The 20,718-nt window shown below is 38.3% G+C and overlaps 1 protein-coding gene across 1 annotated transcript; it reads left to right on the top strand.

Annotated features, from left to right (window-relative positions):
- The first annotated feature begins 9,546 nt into the window (after positions 1 to 9,546).
- LOC114259760 (Pollen Ole e 1 allergen and extensin family protein) lies at positions 9,547 to 11,725 on the top strand. The gene is made up of 3 exons (XM_028199785.2): positions 9,547 to 9,831; positions 9,975 to 10,431; positions 11,064 to 11,725. Exons 1-3 carry the CDS (start codon positions 9,675 to 9,677, stop codon positions 11,413 to 11,415), a joined length of 966 nt encoding a protein of 321 aa, XP_028055586.1. The 5' UTR covers positions 9,547 to 9,674; the 3' UTR covers positions 11,416 to 11,725.
- The last annotated feature ends 8,993 nt before the right edge of the window (positions 11,726 to 20,718 follow it).

The raw sequence follows: 20,718 nt of genomic DNA, 5'->3' as shown, positions 1-20,718 counted from the left end.
TTGACATTCTCGCTTTCACATGCTTTGAGCTTGAGAGTGAGTTTGCCATTGATCTTGGACAAATTTAGAGATTCATTGTAAAGCTTTTCATAAGCTTGTTGTAGGTCATCACCATCAATCTCATCATTGTCTTCTGAGGTTTCATCATTTTCTTTTTTCTTCTCTTTCTCCTGGACCTCATCCAGTCGAGCAACTAAGGTATGAAAGTTGATAGATGGTGGTGAAGATGACTCTCCTCTTTCATGAAATTGACTCAGAATGTCCTATGCATCTTTAGCCTTTGTGTAGTGAGCAATCTGTTGCTGTTCTTCGTCAGAAATTGCTTCACGAATAGTAGTCAGAACTCTTTGATTGCTCGGATTGTCAGCGGTTTCAACATCCTCTTCAATGGCTTCCCAGTCTTCAGGGTCGTGAACTCTCAGAAACATCCTCATTTTGATATTCCAGAACATGTAATTACTCCCATCAAAGGTAGGAGCACGATGTAGATTCTGAGCACGAACAAATTCCACTGGCTTTGGAAGAGGTTGAGTGATAGTAGACCAGAATGCCATGTAAGTACTATCTCTGTTTTCACCGGATTTGGTTTCTTCGGGTTCTTGCTCTGACCCACTTTCATCATCCTAAGTCACTGTATAGACTTTCTTCCGGTTCTTTTTCGATGGACATTCAAGAGCAATATGTCCAAACCCTTGACATTCTTAGGTTCAATTAATAAAATATAACATATATGAGATACCTCTTCCCGAATTTGTTTTCGGGTTTTCATTCGATCTGAGACGCTTCCAATCACCTGTTGAGCCGGATGATTCAGTTTCACCCTTACTGATGGTTTGCATTATAGACTTGTAGTGACATGAACATCAGAAGTGGTGTCTCTTGGTGCACCCTTTGGACTCAGACTTACCTTAGAAGTTGGTGCTGGCTCACTTTCTTGAGCTTGGTCCTCTACTTCTTATTGACTTTGTAGTTCAGTATCCAGGATTGGAGACTCACCATTTTCTTCCTTATTTAATGCTAAAGTAGGAGAACCTGTGTCAGCTATAACCACATTGATCGATTACATTAAAGAAAAAGTACGCAGGTTATAGACACGAAAAGCTCTACTAGAGGTTGAATACCCTAGAAAAATACCTTCATCACTTCGGGAGTCAAATTTGCCCAAGGGCTCTCTATCTTTGAAAATGTAACATTTACTTCCAAAAGTTTTGAAGTATTTTACATTAGGATTCAATCCCTTCCACAATTCATATGGAGTTTGTAAAGTGCCGGGCCTTAAATACACACAATTTACAACATAAACAGCGGTATTTAAGGCTTTAGCCCAAAAATTTGAAGGAGCTTTCTTACTAAGGAGCATGACCCTAGCTATCTCTTGAATAACCCTATTCTTCCTCCCAACAACTCTATTTTGTTGTAGAGTAATTGGTGCAGAAAATTTATGCTTAATTCCATGTATATCACAAAAATCTGAAAATGAACTATTTTTAAACTCATAACCATGATCATTTTGGATTCTTATGATACACCCAATAGAAACACCCTGTTCATTTTGAATTTTAAGAACTAAGGCCTAGAAAACATCAAACTTATCAGATTTTTCTCTTAAAAAATTTATCCATGAAAAACGAGTATAATCATCCAACGGTTAAAAAAATGTATCTTTTATCTCCAATGCTTTCAGTGCGAGCGGGTCCTATAAGATCCATATGAACTAATTCAAGAGGACATTTGATTTTGAAACTATTCACCTTTTTATGAGGAGCACGATTTGCTTCCTAAGTTGACACGGACCACACACATGGTTCACATTCTTACCCATTTTGGGTACTCCTCTCACAAGCTCTTTGTTGACAATCTTAGTTAGGTCTTTGAAATTTATGTGATCTAATCTTTGATGCCACAGGTCAAGGTTACTTATGATGGCTGAGTGACAAGTAAGATCATTAGTGGTAACAATCCCATAGCAATTATCAGATGTGCGAACCCCATGCATGACAGTATTTCATTTATTATCCAAAATTTCACATTTATTTTTTGAAAATAATACTTCATGATGGGAATCACACGTTTGACTAATGCTTGATAGATTAGCTTTAAGGTCGTTAACAAGCAAAACATTTTCAAGTTTAGGAAGACCAGCGACATTTATAGAGCCTTTACCAATGACTCTAGAAGTGCCACCATCTCCAAAGGTAACAATTCCTCCTTCATATTTATCAAGAGATGTAAAGTAGGATTTGTCACCAGACATGTGACGAGAGCACCCACTATCAAGATACCACATGTGTGAGTCACGTGCTTTCAGTGCAGTGTGAACTACGAACATGTTAAGTGGTTCTTTCTAACCCATATCTTTTTGGTCTTAGTGGAAGCAGAACTGGCAGTCTTAGTAGATGTCTTAGCGTTGTTAACACCCTCATAAATCTTGATGTTCCGCCTAGACATGTAAGGTTGTCTCCTAACTTAAGAAGTATTAGAATTTCTACCTTTTTTATACACTTTACCAAACAACTCAAAACAATAAGGACGAATGTGGCCATACCTCCCACAATGATGACAAACAAACATAGGTTTTACCTCCAGTTTGTCGATCTTACCCCCGTTGGGTTGATGAAGAGAAGTATCACCCTTGAGCTTTCCCTTTGCTTGAGTCTTCAGGTCATGTGATGTAGAGGCCTGTCCCTTTTGAAGTGTTGTAGCAGTATAGTCTATCCCACTTTTATCACCACTCATTTGTTGAGACCCGATAATGCCTTCAAGTGTCTTTGACCCTTTGTTCCATATATCAATTGTGACTTTAGCAATTTTGAGTTCTTCTTCTTTCTGACCAATTAGCTCTTCCAACGTGGCTTGTGACATCTCAAGGATTCCAATTTTCTCTTCAAATGTGGCATAGATGCTTAGAAATTCATTCTTTTCAGTTTCACAAGTTAGAAGTTTTCCACAGAGGTCTTGCCTATCATTTGAGATCTTGATGACATCCTTTTTTGTAGCTCCAATCTCTTCCTTTAGCTTGACATTCTCGTTTTCACATGCTTTGAGCTTGAGAGTGAGTTTGTCATTGATTTTGGACAAATTCAGAGATTCATTGTGAAGCTTTTCATAAGCTTATTGTAGGTCATCACCATCAATCTCATCATTGTCTTCTGAGGTTTCATCATCTTCTTTTTGCTCTTCTTTCTCCTGGACCTCATCTAGTTGAGCAACTAAGGCATGAAAGTTGATAGATGGTGGTGAAAATGACTCTCCTCTTTCATGAAATTGACTCAGAATGTCCCATGCATCTTTGGCCTTTGTGTAGTGAGCAATCCGTTACAATTCTTCGTCAGAAATTGCTTCACGAATAGTAGTCAGAACTCTTTGATTACTCGGATTGTCAGCGGTTTCAACATCCTTTTCAATGGCTTGCCAGCTTTTAGGGTCCTGAGCTCTCAGAAACATTCTCATTCTGATATTCCAGAACAGGTAATTACTCCTATCAAAGATAGGAGCACGATGTAAATTCTGACCACGAGCAAATGCCACTAGCTTTGGAGGAGGTTGAGTGATAGTAGACCAGAATGCCATGTAAGTACTATCTCTGTTTTCACCGGATTCGGTTTCTTCGGGTTTTTTCTTTGATCCGTTTTCATCAGCCCAAGTCACTGTATAGACTTTCTTCCGATTCTTTTTCGATGGACATTTAAAAGCAATATGTCTAAACCCTTGACATTCGTAACACTTGACACCTTACCCCTTCATAGTCTTCTTTTTAGTTTTTGGAGCAATTTTTGGTGGAAAAGTTTTGGATTTTTCATTACTCTTATCTTGAAATAAGGTCCTTGAAATTAGGCTTCTTTTTCTTTAATTTTTTTTTGAACTGTTTAGTAAATATAGTCGTCATTTCGGACTCTAGATCAAACTCAATCTCAGGGGTCTTTGCAGTCTCATGAGCACTAGTAAAGGCCACACTGTCTTTTGTTTTTTCTTAGAAATCTAGTGGGCTTCATAACTCTGCAAATTTCCAACCAACTGATCAAGCTTGAGGGTATCAACATTATGAGTCTTCTCAATAGTTGTAACTTTTGATTCGAACCTTTCGGGTAAAGACCTCATAATTTTTCCAACAACCTTAGATTCAAGGATTTTTTCACTGAGTGTGAAACAAGAATTTACGATGTCACTGAGTTTAGCATAAAAATCATCAAACGTCTCATCATCCCGAATAAAAAGAGTTTCAAAAGAAGATGTGAGACGTTGAAGTTTTAACATTTTAATAGAAGTAGTTCCCTCCTGAATAGTTTCAAGGATGTCCCAAGCCTCTTTTGCTACCTCACACATGCAAATACGACGAAATTCTTCAAGTGTGACGGCGCAAAAGAGGGAATCGAGAGCCTTACTGTTCCAACTCGAGTTTTGATAGTTGAATGCGCCCCATTTATCAAGAGGTTTGGGAATATCAACACCATCAATGGTGACAACAGGTTCACTCCACCCATAGATCATACAGTGCCAAACTTTCTCATCGATACATTTTAAAAACGCTCTCATACGAGCTTTCCAATAAGAATAGTTTGTACCATCAAGTAACGGAGGTCTATGGGTCGAGTTACCTTCGCAAATTGAATCTATATGACCAATCATACAAAATCATACTCCAATAGTTTTGATAAAAACAAAGAGTGACCTACTCTGATATCAATTGAAAAACCTAAGTGATTCGTGATTAGATCAAGATTTAATTGTACCAATTCCCAAACAATTAAAACTAACAATCTAAATTATCAAGCACGTACGAAAGTGACTTAGATTGTTGTTTCAAAAACAATAAATTGACACAAATGATTTTTACGTGGAAAAAATCACTATTGGAGCACCTCCAATTGTGATTAAAAAACCACGGGCGAAACGCCACAAAACAATCCACTATGAAGGAAAGAAAGAATACAAAATACTTAAACAAATTACCCAAATTCTGTCAATTTGTCTTCAACGATTTGTATATCTTCCACTGCAACCTTCGTCTCAGAATTGATTAGATTGATGTTGATTCCACAACATCCACGTCGACTCAACGACCGCACACAGCTTCGAACACTCCAAGCTTGAATCTCTGGATTCCACCAAGGAAGAACACTCTTGAAGATGATCACTCAAACAACCTTTTGATGTGTATTATCAAACCATGTGAGTTTAATACTCAAGCAAACATCAAAGGCAAACTAGCAAAATAGCCCCAAAAGAAAACCCTAAAGCCCTTAAAACAGATCTGGAAGCCTTAAATATAAAAACGGACTTAAACACATATATATAGAAAATAGGGGTCGCGTACCCCGCTCGAGCGCAGGACTTGCCACTCGAGCAGAGTCACTAAAACGCGTGCGATAAAACAATACGCTCGACTGCTAGAACTCATGCTTGAGCGCAAAAACACGCCTCTTAGTATTTTTATAGAAAAGCCAAACTACTGAGAAGGTGCAAACTCCGCTCGAGCGGGACAAGCAAAAAATAAGGAAAAATTACAACTCAACTAAATAAGTTTGTTTACGGAATTGGCAACAAGTAGGGACCTAACAATAATAATGTGATTGAATTAAAAATTATTATTTTAAAACAAAAAAATGAACGGAGATGACTTTTATTTACAAAATAGTCACTTTAAACCACATAAAGATGACTTTTAATTACAAAATTGTCACTACAATATCATTCTGATAAAAAAATTTGTAATGTTAAAATTTTCTAATTATAAAGAAATTAGAAGTTGGGTTGAATCTAAATTTTGCTTCGCATATTTGAGTCACGGATATAACTGATTCCTTTGTAATTCTAAAGTGAATTCATAGTATAGATTTTGGAGTTTAGATTTGTCCATATCTATACTATTATATAAAACACACAACCCTTTGAAAGGCAGTTCTATTTGCATATCACTAATCCTCTCAGTTCACATTAGATTTAATTTGATTTTTTTTTGCTATTAATCTTCAAATAATACCAAGATACTCTCATCTTCTTTAATCTCAAACCTTAACCCTAATAGTAGCCCAATAGTCACTACCTATTGCCTCTGCCATCCCTATTTCTAGCTCTCTCTTGTTATTGCTATTGTAATCCCCCATCCCTTCTTGTCATTATAGCTGCTGCGATTCCCCTCCCCACGCCACCCTGCCTCTCCCTTCCCCTACCTCCTCCCCGTCCTTGTTGCCCCTCTCTCCCTAGTCCCCTTCCTTTCCTACATTCTCTCCCCCTCACCAAACTCTTGCATCATCCTTCTTCAGTCTCGCAACAACATCCCTTATTCTTGCAACACCCTCCCTCCTACCCTCCCATCACCATCAAAACACTAGTCGCTACCTCTCTAACTCCAATATGAAGAGGCAGAAGTGGAAATGAGTGGGTTGGAGAGAGGGTGGTGGAGGGGCTATCGGGCTAGGAAGGGGCAATGGGGAAGAAAAAGGGATAGGAAGGGGGTGGCAATAGAGGGAGGAACAAGGAGGCTATGGAGGGGGTGGTGGAGGGCTGATGGGGTTAGGAAAGGTTTGTAGAGAAGGAAGGGGGTTTATGCTGGTGGCAATGGCTAGTAGTGATGTTGGAGGTTAGTGGTGTGTACCAATAGATTAGATTTTAAAATTTCACCCAAATGAATATTTTACTTGAGACATATAAATTCGTATTTAGAACATTGCATAAATTATCATTTCTCTTATAAAGTTGTAATGACTCCTACAACAGTCATATATTAGTAGGATCTATTACCTTTGTTGGAGAGACAATAATTTATGCGGTTCTTTAAATAATTGATGTTTGTCATTGTTATTTTTATACAAATAGTCACACACATAAATGCATATCTTTGCCATGACTATTCCTTGGAGGTAACGAAAAACTCTGATTCAAGGGAATCCATAGATAGGGATTTGTACTAAAAGTTATGTGTGAAAAGCAGGAACAAGATTTAAGAGTTTGAAAGGCCTTTTTTTTTATTGGAAAATATTATAAGTTTCAAATTTTCTATTAAATAAATGATTTAATATTTTATATGGGTGTGAGGCTCACTTTTTTTTGACCCCACATTATGTGAGATATTTAATCATTTGTTTGATAAAAAATTTGGTATCCCTAATATTATCATTTTGTATTTTCCTTGGGCATTAAATTGGAATTTCACATTACTATCTTCACTGGTATTCGATTCATCATCATCAATGCTCCTGCACCCAATTTTAACAGCTAAGCTAACTAATACTCTCCAACGGTAAACACGACCAACCACGTCTCTTTAAATTTTGAAAAAATTAAAACATTTTCTTTGTATGTCAGAATCTGAGTGTGTACGTAGAGAGAGAGAGAGAGAGAGAGAGAGAGGGTAAAAATGGAGACAGTTTCATGAAGAAGGTAGGTGTGGGGAAGGTTACACACGCTTTTACATGTATATCTTTCTTTCTTTCTCACACAACCAACGTTTTGTCACAACACAAGCATTCCTCCTCCTCATCAAGGCGGCTTGTAGTCGGTTATTCTATTCCCAATTAAAATTGAAATAAATTTCGTGTTAGAGATTAAAAATTTGTTCAAGATGAGTTTATCAATGAACAAATTTTGAAGTCAATCAAGTCTTGTATTTGGCTCATTAGGTTTTTTTGGATGTTAGATTTTTTTTTTTTTTTTTTTTTTTGTTGACATTTTTTAATCTTTAGTGGGATTTTTTTGTAATAAATTTATGTCAATTTTTTTTTCTTTTTATATTCATCTCAGTTTAGCTAAACGATCCAACATATCATTGCGGTTAAGTTCATAAATAAAAAAAAGAATAATATTGGATGCATATTTTGTAAGGATGATTCTTTTTGGCTAAAAAGTTACATTTTAGAGCCATGTTTCTCCTCCCAAAATCTAGTTTTCAAATTTATTCTTAATGATGGGATCATGATTGAATTTCAAATGATTGATTTTTAAACAGATCAATAATTAATATGGAGAAAATAATTCATTCACACAATTTTTTCTTTCAAATTCTCCAAATGACATGTTAAGCAAAATTTATAAAGTTGAGTTACAATCTAATATTCTTTCATAACTTTCCTTACATACATTTTGTCTTACCACTTCATTTGGGAGATTTGGGGATGAAAAAGTTATATGGATGTAGCATTGCTGAAATATGAATTAGGTAAATTTGAGAGTAATGTTTTAAGGGTTTCAAGCTGCATCTATAAAACGATTCGGGTTTGACTTCTTCATATTCACAATTTAATTTGAGAGAGCATTTGGGATTAGTGGGTTCATTGTGAGCCCAATTTTGGTGATCCAAACAGTTCACTTTTAGTACTCGTTAAGAAGAATATTTATGTAAAAAATCAAAATGATTGGATTTTGATAATTATATGTTTGAATTATATTTATCTTATAAAAAATGGACGGCAATTATAATTTCAAAAATAACTGTCTATTTTTTAAAGACAAATGTGTTTTTAAACATATAGCTACTGAAATTCAATTATCTTGATTTTTTATATGAATATTATTCTCAATAAATTCTAAAAAGTGAACTGTTTGAATTACTCAGATTAGACTTATAAGGGGTCCACTAAGTTCAAATACTCAACCTGGGAGAAGCCAAATTAACCCAAACAATTCAATCATAATTAGTAATTTACAATAAACATAAAAAAAAAAAAATCTTATTTACAGCTAGTCTTCATTCATTAACAACACTGTAAGATGTCATTAATGAATCATGCATAGCGACATAATGATAATCAGTTTCAGGAATCCTTATTAAAGATTTTCATTTGAAAACAGGTGTTCCATATTCAATTTAACTTAAAATTGCATTTCTCGTATATATTATTTCCATTTTAGTCTTAGGGCCCAAAGTTGCAAGAATCTAAAACTACAAAAATAATATTTAAATAAAGAAGATAAAAATAATTCTTGAAAATATATTTTAAATCCTTAAATACCTTTGCTTAAAAATAAAATCCAAATATCATAAGAATAAAAAGCCATCTAATTATGGTAACCTAAATGCTCAAAAACTCTTCTTCATAAGATTCGTAGACTCTAAATCCTTAAAAATAAATTCAAAAGGAAAAAAAAAGTTTCTAATACTTAAAAAGTAAATATCCAAACACACACACACACACACAAAAAAAAAAAAAAAAAAAAAAAAAAAAAAAAAAAAAAAAAAGAAAAAAGAGAAGAAGAATAAAGGGTGGGCGCCAAATCATGTGGAATTCACTATTTGTCTGACAATGTAACACGTTCTCTGATATTCATATGTGCATCTAGGCTTATTCATATATGAATTACTCATAGTCACCCCCCCAAAAATATCAATTATTGTCCATTTAAATGCTGCAATGAGCAACATTGTGGCATCAATTAGCATACAAGCCAATTAGCGCAATACATCAATTTTTTTTTTTTTGGCTATATTAACAACACAGGACGATTCTATGAAAGTTGGCAGATGGCATTAACTGCACAGTGGAATCAAAAATTATTAAATGAATTTCCGTAGTTAGCCTTATATCTCTTACTTTCAAACACTTTCTTTTCACACCTCATAAATGGAGACAGTTGAGAGTTGCAATGCATTGCCCCTTTTATTTACTCTTCTTCTGCTTCTCCACAGTCATCTCACCCAACCCATTCTCTTTGGTCTCTCTTAAGGTTTCACAAGTTTCATGGATTGGCCACTCATCAATCTCCTCTTTACAGCTTTTCTTCTGCTTGCATCTGCAGCCATTCATGGAGCTCAAGCTGTTTCCATGCTCACTGGCACTGTCTTCTGTGATCAATGTAAAGATGGCCAAATCTCCCTCTTTGATTATCCCCTCTATGGTGAGTTCATCTAATCTCTACAAACACAGAAATCAGACACAGAATACACATGAATGAACAATGATGGACTATAATTTTGTATATAGTTTAATTACATTTATGTTTATATATCATTACTCTTTTTAATACTCGGGTCCCTGCAGGAGTAAAAGTTGCAGTAACCTGCTCGGACAGTAATGGGCAAGTCACATTGTTGAGAGAAGAGACTACAAATTGGTTTGGAAACTATGCCATGAAGTTTGATGGCACACCTGACTTGAGTGGGTGCTATGCCCAGGTTTCTTCAGGGAGTGGTGGACAAGGGTCAAATGATTGTGTGGCTGTGGCTGGTCCAGCCAAGAGTCTAAGACTCGTGTTTAGGATCTTTGATATGGAAATGTATACTGTTGATCCTCTGCTTTCTGAGCCTGCTCAGCCAATGTCCATGTGTCCAAGGTCTTACGCCCCTGTGTCTGCTCCGGTAATCCCTGTAACACCTCCGGTGCCAGTCGAGCCTCCACCAGTGGCTCGACTGCCTCCACTACCACCGATGCCACGGCTGCCGCCACTGCCACCGCTGCCACCAATGCCATCCTTGGAGGCTTCTGCTTGTCCGTACTGGTAAGTTCCAGCCACGGGCTGAGTTAGGATTGGTTTGAAAATTGATTTTTTAATAATTTTTTAATATTTTACGAAAAGACGTAAAAAAAAAATAGGACTGGGGGTCAAGCACCCCTTCTCAACTTTTTTCTCAACTTTTTTGTGTAATCATTAATAAAACCAGAATTGAACTTGTTTTTTTGTTTGGTTGTCAAAATCCTAAAACCATTAGATACGGTTTGGTTTATGGATTTTCTCGAAATTGAACCAAAGTCCCCCATATGTGTCACCATCTATATATATATATAGAAGTTCTTTACTGTCTGTTCAAATTCCTTCACTTCTCTTTTACTCTTTCTCATGTTTCCATATACCACTAAATTAGAAGAATTGTTCTGAAAATATAAATGTGAAAATCTGTACACATGTTTAGCAAAATTTATATACTTAATAGCATACAATTATGGATAGTAAATTAGCCTAATTGGGTAAATAACTTGTCCCTTCACATGTCTGCGCGTTTAAAAACGATCTATGTCTTTGCCTAGTTAAATGCCCCATCTGAATTCACTGATTCCAACCCAAATTTCACAATCCAAAGACCACACCAATTACTTGGCCATGCTTGACATTTTTTTTTTTGGAATTGGTAGGAATTGGACAATGCCGGGTTACGAATGCTACTGGAAGGCGGTGACGCCAGACATGAAAGTAGCCGTTGTGTTTGGCTTAATCGCAGCGCGGAGATATGGGACAGACATGACACTAAGGCAAGGCATGGAAGGCAGGGGAGACCCTTACAGGACCCTACTGAGGGAAGGGACAACGGCCCTCCTCAACTCCTACAACAGCATCCAGTTTCCGTACCATCCCCTCGGTGTGATCCATCACATGAATTGGGCCTTATTGGGCTCCACTCGGCTTGTTCTCCACACGGCAATACGCTTCATGAGGGCTAATTCTGGCAGTGGAAAAGTCAGCTGCAAATTCACTCCCTGCAAGTGATCATCATCCTCCGCATTTTCTGAATTTATTAATTTATATAAAAGGCTGTTTTTTACTATATATGCGGTCATATTTATGTTTAATAGAGTGCATTGATGTGTTGAATTGGCCAATTCTCCTTATTGTGATTTGGGAATTGAACTTGTCATATTGTTATATTTATCATGAAGGATTGAATTAGAAGGGTTTGGGTGCTTCCTTATTTTAGCCATGGAGTAAGTTTGAGTGATTGTTCTATGAGGAAAAATAAAGAAATGGATGTTAAACTCTAGATTTTGTAAACTTAGTAAATATTTTGGACTCACCCCAATTTCTTGTGTCTACGATGTTAAATTTGATCTCTGTCTCTCTTTCGGACCTATGTACATGTGATGCATTTCTTGAGATTTAAATTTGTTGGGTCATTTAGGAATTGACTTTCTAAGTGATTTTTTAATTTTTTTTTTATAAAAAAAGATTTGTAAAAAAATAAGGAAAATGAAACTTTTTGTAAAAATTATCTTTCCAGACACCTTTTGTTGGAATTTATGGTTTTTTATAGGTTTATTTTGGGTTATCTTTGAGCCCAAATTTGAGTGGGTCCCACGTCTTTTGGAGTGGGTCCAAAGAGGTGACGTGTTCCTTACTGCATGACAAGTCACACGGTACAAACGGTTCGTCAAAATTATTTATGATTGAATGGGAAGTTGACTTCGTTTTCGGGTTTGTTAAATGAACAATTGAAGAATCAAAAGTGGGTTTCCTTGAAATGGATTGTCCCACATTGAAACTTGAAGAGAGCTTCTATGTATTTATAAGCTCTAAGTGGGAATACCTGGATTGGGCCCCAAAGGACACCCCAAGTTTATAGTAGGGAAGAGTTATGGACAAAGTGGGCCTTAACCCAAACCACCACCCGCCAGCCGAGCCTTGCCGTGCTGTGCATAAGTGTCGGTCGGGGTCAATTCTAATACTAATTTTTTTTGAACAAAATTTATTTGAATTTTTTTCAGAAATTTTTGCAGGAAAAATTAATTTTTCTGAATGAAACTAATTCAAATTTTGCGCCAAATTTGAATTTAATTTTCTGTCCAAAAGTTGCCTCCTCCAGTCCAAAATTTTCCAACAGATTAAACTATTTTCAATAGTTTTAAAAATGCCAGCAGTTGTACAGATTCAAACTGCTGCAGATTTGTTCAAATTTGAATTGTATCTGTTCAATTCAAAATTGAATCTGTTCATTTCAAAATTGAACCTGTTCGGATCTGGTCACCAATCTGCCTATAAAAGCAGACCTGCTTCTAGCATTTTTACACATTCAGAAAATTGTTTACCTCCCGTTTTTGCACTCTGCTTACATTATTCTTCATATTATTTTTGGAAAAAAATTCAGGGAGTATAGAACACAGGTTTTGTGAGCCGTACAGATTATATGAAGTGCTACTATAATTTGTGAAGATCATTGTATTTTGGGAGATGGACGCCATTCATCTGTAAGCATCGAAGCCGGGCGAATCTGTTTTAAGGATAGAGTGTCACATACTCGACTTGATCTTTTTATACTTATTCAATTCGGTAAATAAATTATGTAAGTAATTTATTTTATTTGTTTGATTTGGTTTCAAGTTATTTTATTTTACACAAAAGATTGTTTCAACAATATTAAGACAGATTTGAATTATTCTGTTTATACAGAATTTTTCGTTTGTTTCATGTTCTTCTTTCATTCTTCTTACGGAAATTAATTTTCTGTGTGTTTACAAAGTGATATTATAGTTGGAAAATACAAATAGTAGTAATATACTGTTTATTTTCTTTGACAACTAATACTAATATACTGGTAGTCATTAACAATTCAGAATATTTATTTGTAAAATTGGTCAGAAATTAGTTTTGGTTTTCAGAAATAATTTATGAGTTTTCATTAATTAAAATTTTGTTTTTAGTATTTTAATTTTTGAAGTGTTACAGAAATATTTTTCTGTGTAGAATTAATTTGTTTAAATAAAATTTTATTTTCAAATTAATTGAAAATAAAAGTTATAATTCTTATTTCTTTTATTTTTATAGAATTAAATTTTGTGTCTAAGGTTTACAATTTCTGTGTAGTATAAAATTCTAATTCTAATTTTATTTTATAATTTAGAATTCATGGCTATTGAAACTAACGCTCAAACAAGTATTGGTATGGTGGCTGCAATTGCGCCAACCCCTCCTCCTATTGAGACTGTGCCAGTCAATTACGGTGAAAAGCCAGAGAAGTTCTTAGGAACTGATTTTAAAATATGGCAGCAAAAAATGTTGTTCTATCTTACTACTCTCAACCTGGCACGGTTTCTCCGTGAGGATGCTCCTAGTCTGAAAGAGAATGAAATTGACCGGCAAGTGGTTGCTGCGGTCAATGCCTGGAACCATGCTGATTTCCTTTACCGAAATTACATCTTGAATGGACTTGACAGCACATTGTACAACGTTTATAGTCCTATTAAAACGGCAAAGGAACTTTGGGAGTCTTTGGAGAAAAAGTACAAAATAGAAGATGCTAGGTCAAAGAAATTGTGGTTGGCAAATTCTTGAATTTTGTGATAATTGATTCTAAGACTGTGATCAGCCAAGTTCAAGATCTCCAACTTATTCTGCATGACATTCATGCAGAAGGCATGTCTCTCAGTGAATCCTTCAAAGTTGCTGCCTTAATTGAAAAATTACCATAAGGCTGGAAGAAATTCAAAAATTACCTCAAACACAAGTGCAAGGAAGACAACCACAATTCACAGAAACGAGCTAGTAAGAATCTAATGGAGTCCAAGGAAAATGTGGTGAAACATGCTCTAAAAGCAAATAAACGAAAGTATTCTGGAGAAAGTTCCGCACAAGGCTTTAAATGAGGGGAAACTAAGAAGTACAAGTTTAATGGCAAATGTTACATCTGTGACAAATAGGGACATTGGGCCAAAGATTGCTGTAGCAAGGGCAAAAGCAAAAGAAGATCAAGCAAGAAGCTTGCTTAAGCCAATATGACCAAAGTGGACAAAATTTCCAATGGTGTAGATGACATAAATCTTTCTGTAGTTGTTTCCGAGGCAAATCCTGTCGGAAATCCTAAAGAGTGGTAGGTGGACACTAGTGCTACTCGCCACATTTCTGTTACGACCCAAACCCGCCCCTATAAGTTTAGTGTCGTAACTGGTCAGAAATCCTTGAATTACCAAAGGTCTCTAAATAGAATAACATATAATTAGGGATTGCGGAAGCAAATATACAAAAATTATACATAGTCCATTGAGCTGTGTAGACATAAATGGGACAAATAATTTTAAACTATAATAACACACATGTGACATCATATATGCATATGTGTAGACTTGACTTTCTTCTCGCCCCCTTTTGGGGAGCTCGAATTGGTCCTACAGTTCGGACACATGTCATGGTTTTGAATCTAATCTCACAAAGTGCAATGCGAGACTGATAAACACCAAATAGTTCAATCCGGCAAATCATTTTGAAAAATCAATTTTGAATCAAATAATGCCAAAACTGGACTGCTTTGCCAGATTACAAAGTCGCCACCTAAATATTTTATATTTGAAAAATTTAGGAAACCCTGACTCGTGCCAAAGGCCACGTGTCCGTCATCACCAAAGTTGCCTCGGTTCGGGAACTTGGGTATGAGAGGGGAAGGTCCTGAAATAAGCATCCCCGCTCACCCGATCAAAAGATCAGCCTCTACTATCATGATATGTTGTTTCATAAACCTCATGTGTTCTTATTTTGATTATTAGCTAACTTTACTATGTGACGCACACACAATCAAATATAGACTAAGTCGCAAGACTTGGAACAAATCAATTCATGTTTGTTTTCAAAAATAGTTTGAAAATACCACCCTCAAGTGGGCTAAAACACGGATTTGCTACCCTCAAGTGGGCTTAAAACATGATTATTTGCCACTTCGCAAAGTGGGCTTAAAACTCACAGTCATCGAATTGTTCAAATTCAAGCAACAAATATAGACTAAGTTGCAAGACTTGGAACAAATCAACTCATGTTTGTTTTCGAAAATGGTTTAAAAATACCACCCTCAAGTAGGCTAAAACGCGGATTTGCTACCCTCAAGTGGGCTTAAAACATGATTATTTGCCACTTCGCAAAGTGGGCTTAAAACTCACAATCATCGAATTGTTCCAATTCAAGCAACAAAGTCTTCATTCACAGGCATTCATGCAGTTAATCATTTAAGCACATAGCCTCATGGTAAGCATGCGAAGCATGACAACACTCACACTCATGCAAGTATGCTAAAGTGTAAAACTTACAGTGTACTCTGAGCCAAAACAAAAAAAGCTAGCTAGAAATAATGCATGGTCCTAACTATACAAGATGTCTAATGCAACACATTGTAGACCGCCCCGAACTTGCTCCGCTTGCCCCCCTTTCGAAGAGGGTGCGGGTTTGGGTTCATAGCTATTACAGTTCGTACCCCTGTCATGGTTTTGTATCTAATCTCACAAAGTGCAATGTAAGATTGATAAACCACTAAAGAGTCCAAATCCGGCAAATCGTTTTAGAAAATCGATTTTAATCAAGAAGTGCCAAACATGGATTGTTTTGCTAGATTACAGAGTCGCCACCTAAATGTTTTGTTTTTTGGGAAACTTAGGAAACCCTGAGTCATGCCAAAGGCCACGTGTCCGTCATCACAAAAGTTGCCTCGGCTCGGGAACTTGGGTACCGGGGGGGGGAAGGTCATGAAATGAGCAACCCCGCTCACCCGATCAAAGGATCTGCCTCTACTAACATGATATGTTGTTTTCATATACACATGTATTGTTATTCCGATTATTAGCTAACTTACTATGTGATGCGCATAGTATACAAGTATAGACTAGATCGCCTAAATTGGAACAAAACAAGTCAATGTTTGTTTTTCGAAAATGGTTTGAATTTGTCACCCTCAAGTGGGCTTAGAAATACGGATTTGCCACCAAACAAGGTGGGCTTAAAACATGATGATTTGCCACTCCAAGTGGGCTTAAAACTCACATTTTGATAAATTGTTCCAATTCAAGTAATGAAGGCTTCATCCACAAGCATTCATGCAGTTAATCAAATAAGCACATAGCCTCATGGCAAGCATGCTATCATGGCAATCACTTACTGTACGGGGAGCAAATATTCCGGCAAGCCCGTACTCCTTTCTTCTGAGCTCCGTCGATGTCCGATCACCTGCGAGCAAGTAACGGTGAGCTACCCGGCGGTGTGTGGCCGGAAAAACCCTCCGACGATCAAGTTAGCACACACCTTAGGATGGATAGAGAGAAGGGAGAGAGTGTTTGAGTGTAAGAAATTCCTTACAGAGTGTTCGTGTGTCCCGTATGGGGGGCGCAGACATGCCTATATACCTTCTGAGCCCCTTACCCACTCCCAGTCATCTCCTGACACGTGGCTCTGCTATCCCATCTGTCAGCATAGACCTTGCTGAACATCACCTAATCTCAACTGCCTGACTTCACAGCTGGAGCTCGGCAGCCGTGCTGCTCTACCACGGCCATGCCATGCTTCATATCCATGCGCCTAACCGGACAAACACATGGAGGACCGGGCTAGGCGGCATCCCGGCAAAGCCTAGCCCGGGTACCTCCTTTGGTCGGCCTTCCTGCCGGTCAATCAACTACCTCGGCTGACCACGCCTTTCCGGGCGCCGGTCACTCGGTCTGTCTGGCTTCGACCATCCTCGGACCGAGCATCCTGGTCCGACCGGTCACTTCCTGGCCGAGCAGTTTCTGTTTGGTCCGGGGTGGCACACACTCAGTCCAAACTCTGCCCGGCCCAAATCTGTCTGGCACAACTCTGCCCGGCCCAAATCTGTCCGGCACAACTCTGTCCGGCCCAAATCTGTCCGGCACAACTCTGCCCGGCCCAAATCTGTCCGGCACAACTCTGTCCGGCCCAAATCTGTCCGGCACAACTCTGCCCGGCCCAAATCTGTCTGGCACAAAGTCCATATCATTAATCTCCCTCTCACTTACAAACATGCAAGGATGCTAAAGCGTAAGCGCTTACAGTGTACTCCGAGCCAAAACAGAAAAATAGTTAGAAATCAATGCATGATCCTAGCTATGTTAATGTGCTTGTAGACACCCCATTTTTGACCGACCTTAAGACTTAGACGTCACCAGTTGAGCGTTCGGTGATGTTGCATGTTGTGCTTGTTCTGAGGTTTCAAAGTCTCGGCTGCGAGCCTTGCCTTCGGACTTCGGGACTCTTTTTGTGCCTTGTCTCGGTTTGCGAATCGGGTCTTATTTTCTCCGTTTTCTCTTCCCGAAGGGAGGGAGAGGTCTCGTAGACCATCTCTCAGTGGGCATAGGCTATGTTTCGTGGTCGTAGGCCATTTTTCCCATTTGGAGCCCGGTTTTTAGTTTTCGGAGCCGTCGGCTGTGTGCCTCAGTTCGGGACGGCTTAGCTATCTCCGTTTACTCCGATTTTTGGCACACATCTTATTTCCTCCCTTTAGAGGAACACTGTGGCCTTGGAGACCACCTTCGTGGTCATACGCCACTTCCGGTGCCTAACAGCCTGTTTTCAGGGCCTTGAACCGCGCGTTTTGGCCCCCGAACCTTCGTTTTGCATCCGTTTTGTTCCATTTTTTGTAGAGACCCTATTTTCACTGTTAGGGAGGTGATAGGATGGTGGTCGGCCACCTCTTCTCCTGAAAAGTCAGTTTTCTCATTTTCTCTCTCCAAAAGCCGATTTTTCGGACAGAAAGCTAGTTTCTCTCACTTTTGAGCCACATTTTCTGGCTTTTCATACCACCATTGTGTTGTGCTCATCTGGGAGGCCACCAATATGGGTAGGCCGGCCAGAAATTCATCTTGACCCTTTTGAACCTTACTTAAAAGCTAGCTTTTCTCTCTCCTAGGTCACATTTTCTGATTTTTCTCTACAGAGCTGTGTTCTACTCATCTGGGAGGCCACCTTTCTGGGTAGGCCGACCAACAATTTTGGTTGAACCTTTTGACTCCTGGTCGGCCGACCAGGGGGAGTGGCCGGCCGGCCACTTGAACTGGCTGGCCTGCTTCTTGCTTTTTGCCCTCTCTGAATGCTTTACAGCTGTGCCAGCTGGGGGGCATTTGGTGCATCCTCCATACACGTGTATGGAGGATCTTTGAAGCTTCCAAGAAAAGCTTTGGCGTCTCTTCTCTATAAGAGAGGCCCTCCTCTTCATATCAGGGGTGGAATATTTTTGCTTAAAGCTTATAACCTCCCTCCTCTATTGTCACTATTCCAAGCTCCAAAACCCTAATTTTCTTGGTCCATTTGCACTACAACCCTGAGCACCACACCTCCATCATCCATTCCAGCACCTTGGAAGTCATTTGCAGAGGTTGAAAGCTCACCAACTTGGTCCAAAAGTTGCTAGAGGTCGGCTCTTCAAGGGTAAGTGTCTATTTCCCTTAAACTTGCATTTTTTTGCTTCATTACTTAGCTTCACTTTAAAGTATTTCTGGGCTTTGTCATAAACTAGAAAGTGTCATATTTTGAGCTCCTCTTCAACTTTGTTTAAGGGCACTTTGCTGTTTGAGGTCATCTACTTCCCCTTACCCTCTATCTCTCTTTTAGGGCTATTTTTGTATCATACTTTAGCCTTACTTGTAAACATTTTTGAGATTTTTTATAAACTAGAAAAAGCCTTTATTTGACCTCCTCTTTAAGTTTTCTTGAGGTCACTTTTCTGTTTGGAGTCATCTCCTTCATTGCATGCTTCATTCCTTCATATTTAGGGCTATGCATTAGAGCATTTGCATTGGACTTGTTTTGGCCTCTTAGCCACTGAAATCCAGGGGATTTTCAGTGGCTTTGATGAGGTTTTGAGCTTTGAAATCATAGAGGGGTGACCCTTTCACCCCTCATTTTCTTTACTAGCATCATTGGCTTTCCAAAGGGGCCCTATTTTTCATGCATTGAAGTCACTTTTTGGGCCCAATTTTGTGGGTTTTAAGGTCTGACTTAGGTCTGTTCGGGGCCCTTTTGATCATATTTTATGTCTATAGTGCATGTGTAGAACAATTCCATTCAAGGCCTTTTGAGGGGGCCTTTCATCGTATGCTTCCTTGACTGATTTCAGGGCCAATTTTGTAAGTTTTAGGGCCGTCATAACTCATTTCCAGAGTTGGTTTGGTCATGCTAAGTGTCTATCTTGTATGTGCGTAACAACCCCTTGCAAGGCCCTCCAAAGAAGCCCCTCATTTTTGCATGCATTGGCTGCATTTCAGTGATTATTTGGGCATATTTTGGCTTGTTTTATTCACTGTTTTTGGTTGGTTTGATGAGTTCTCATTCGCTTCATATACATGCCATGTAAACCATGCTTGCTAGCCAATGTTGCAGGCTATTTTAGTCCATCATGTTAGCATCTTTTGGCCATGCTCTAAACTAGAAATGTGCATGTTTTGGGATTGCCTTGGCTCTGTCTTTTGACTTCATGATCAAATAATTCTTGACTTGTATACTTGTGGTTCAATGCATTGGACTAGTTTTGAGTTTCGGGGCTTATTCCATGCCTCGGGTGCCATATTTCCATGTTTCGGGACCATTTAGCATCATGTTTCAGTGCTGAAATTTTCATGTTTGAATGCCATGCTTCATCCTTGCCACTCTTTGGTAGAGTGGTATTTTATGCCTTAGTTTCGGTCCTCGGTTTGCGTGCATGTGTGCACGCGTTTCGATTGTCTCATTTTCATCCAACGACTACTGATGTGAATGTGGCTGAGGTCCACTCATGTTGGTGTAAGTTCATTATGCATTGTGTATGCCTTTTCAATTTATAGCATTGCGTATGCTAGGTTGCGTGTTAGTGCATTGTGTATGCCATGTTACATCGAGCATTGGGTATGCCATCTCATAGCATTGTGTGTGCTAGGTTGTATGTTAGTCGCATTGTGTATGCCATTTCATTTGCATTATGTTTGGGATAGGAGTTAGCCCAAGCACGGGAAACGAGGAACGTTTCGTACTCTGAGTGACGGAACGTGTCTCAATTCCCCGTCGCTGACACTCTGGATTACCCATGATGGAGTTTAGGTCTTGTTGTGTTTTCATGTGTATTTATTTCATATTGAGTCGTGCAATTCGACTCCTCGGCCATCATGCATCGATATGCGTGATTGATGGCATGAGGATCGAGGACTACACTCCCTGAAGAGTAGTCATGCATACATATGTGAAAATACTTTGCCATGCCCCTTTGTTGCTCTCTGTTGCAGCAAATCAGAAATCAGCAGCTTTCTAAAGCCTTGCACAGCATTCCGGCATTAATTGAAAACA

This window comes from Camellia sinensis, chromosome 2 (assembly GCF_055761805.1).
Source record: "Camellia sinensis isolate YWXY chromosome 2, ASM5576180v1, whole genome shotgun sequence".
NCBI lineage: Eukaryota > Viridiplantae > Streptophyta > Magnoliopsida > Ericales > Theaceae > Camellia > Camellia sinensis.
Note: the sequence above shows the minus strand (reverse complement) of the source record. Positions and strands in the feature narration are given on the sequence as shown.

Coding starts and splice junctions, on each gene's coding strand:
- LOC114259760 (XM_028199785.2), top strand. CDS start 9,675: ATGGATTGGCCACTCATCAATCTCCTCTTTACAGCTTTTCTTCTGCTT. Junction 9,832..9,974: donor CTTTGATTATCCCCTCTATG/GTGAGTTCATCT, acceptor GGGTCCCTGCAG/GAGTAAAAGTTGCAGTAACC. Junction 10,432..11,063: donor GCTTCTGCTTGTCCGTACTG/GTAAGTTCCAGC, acceptor TGGAATTGGTAG/GAATTGGACAATGCCGGGTT.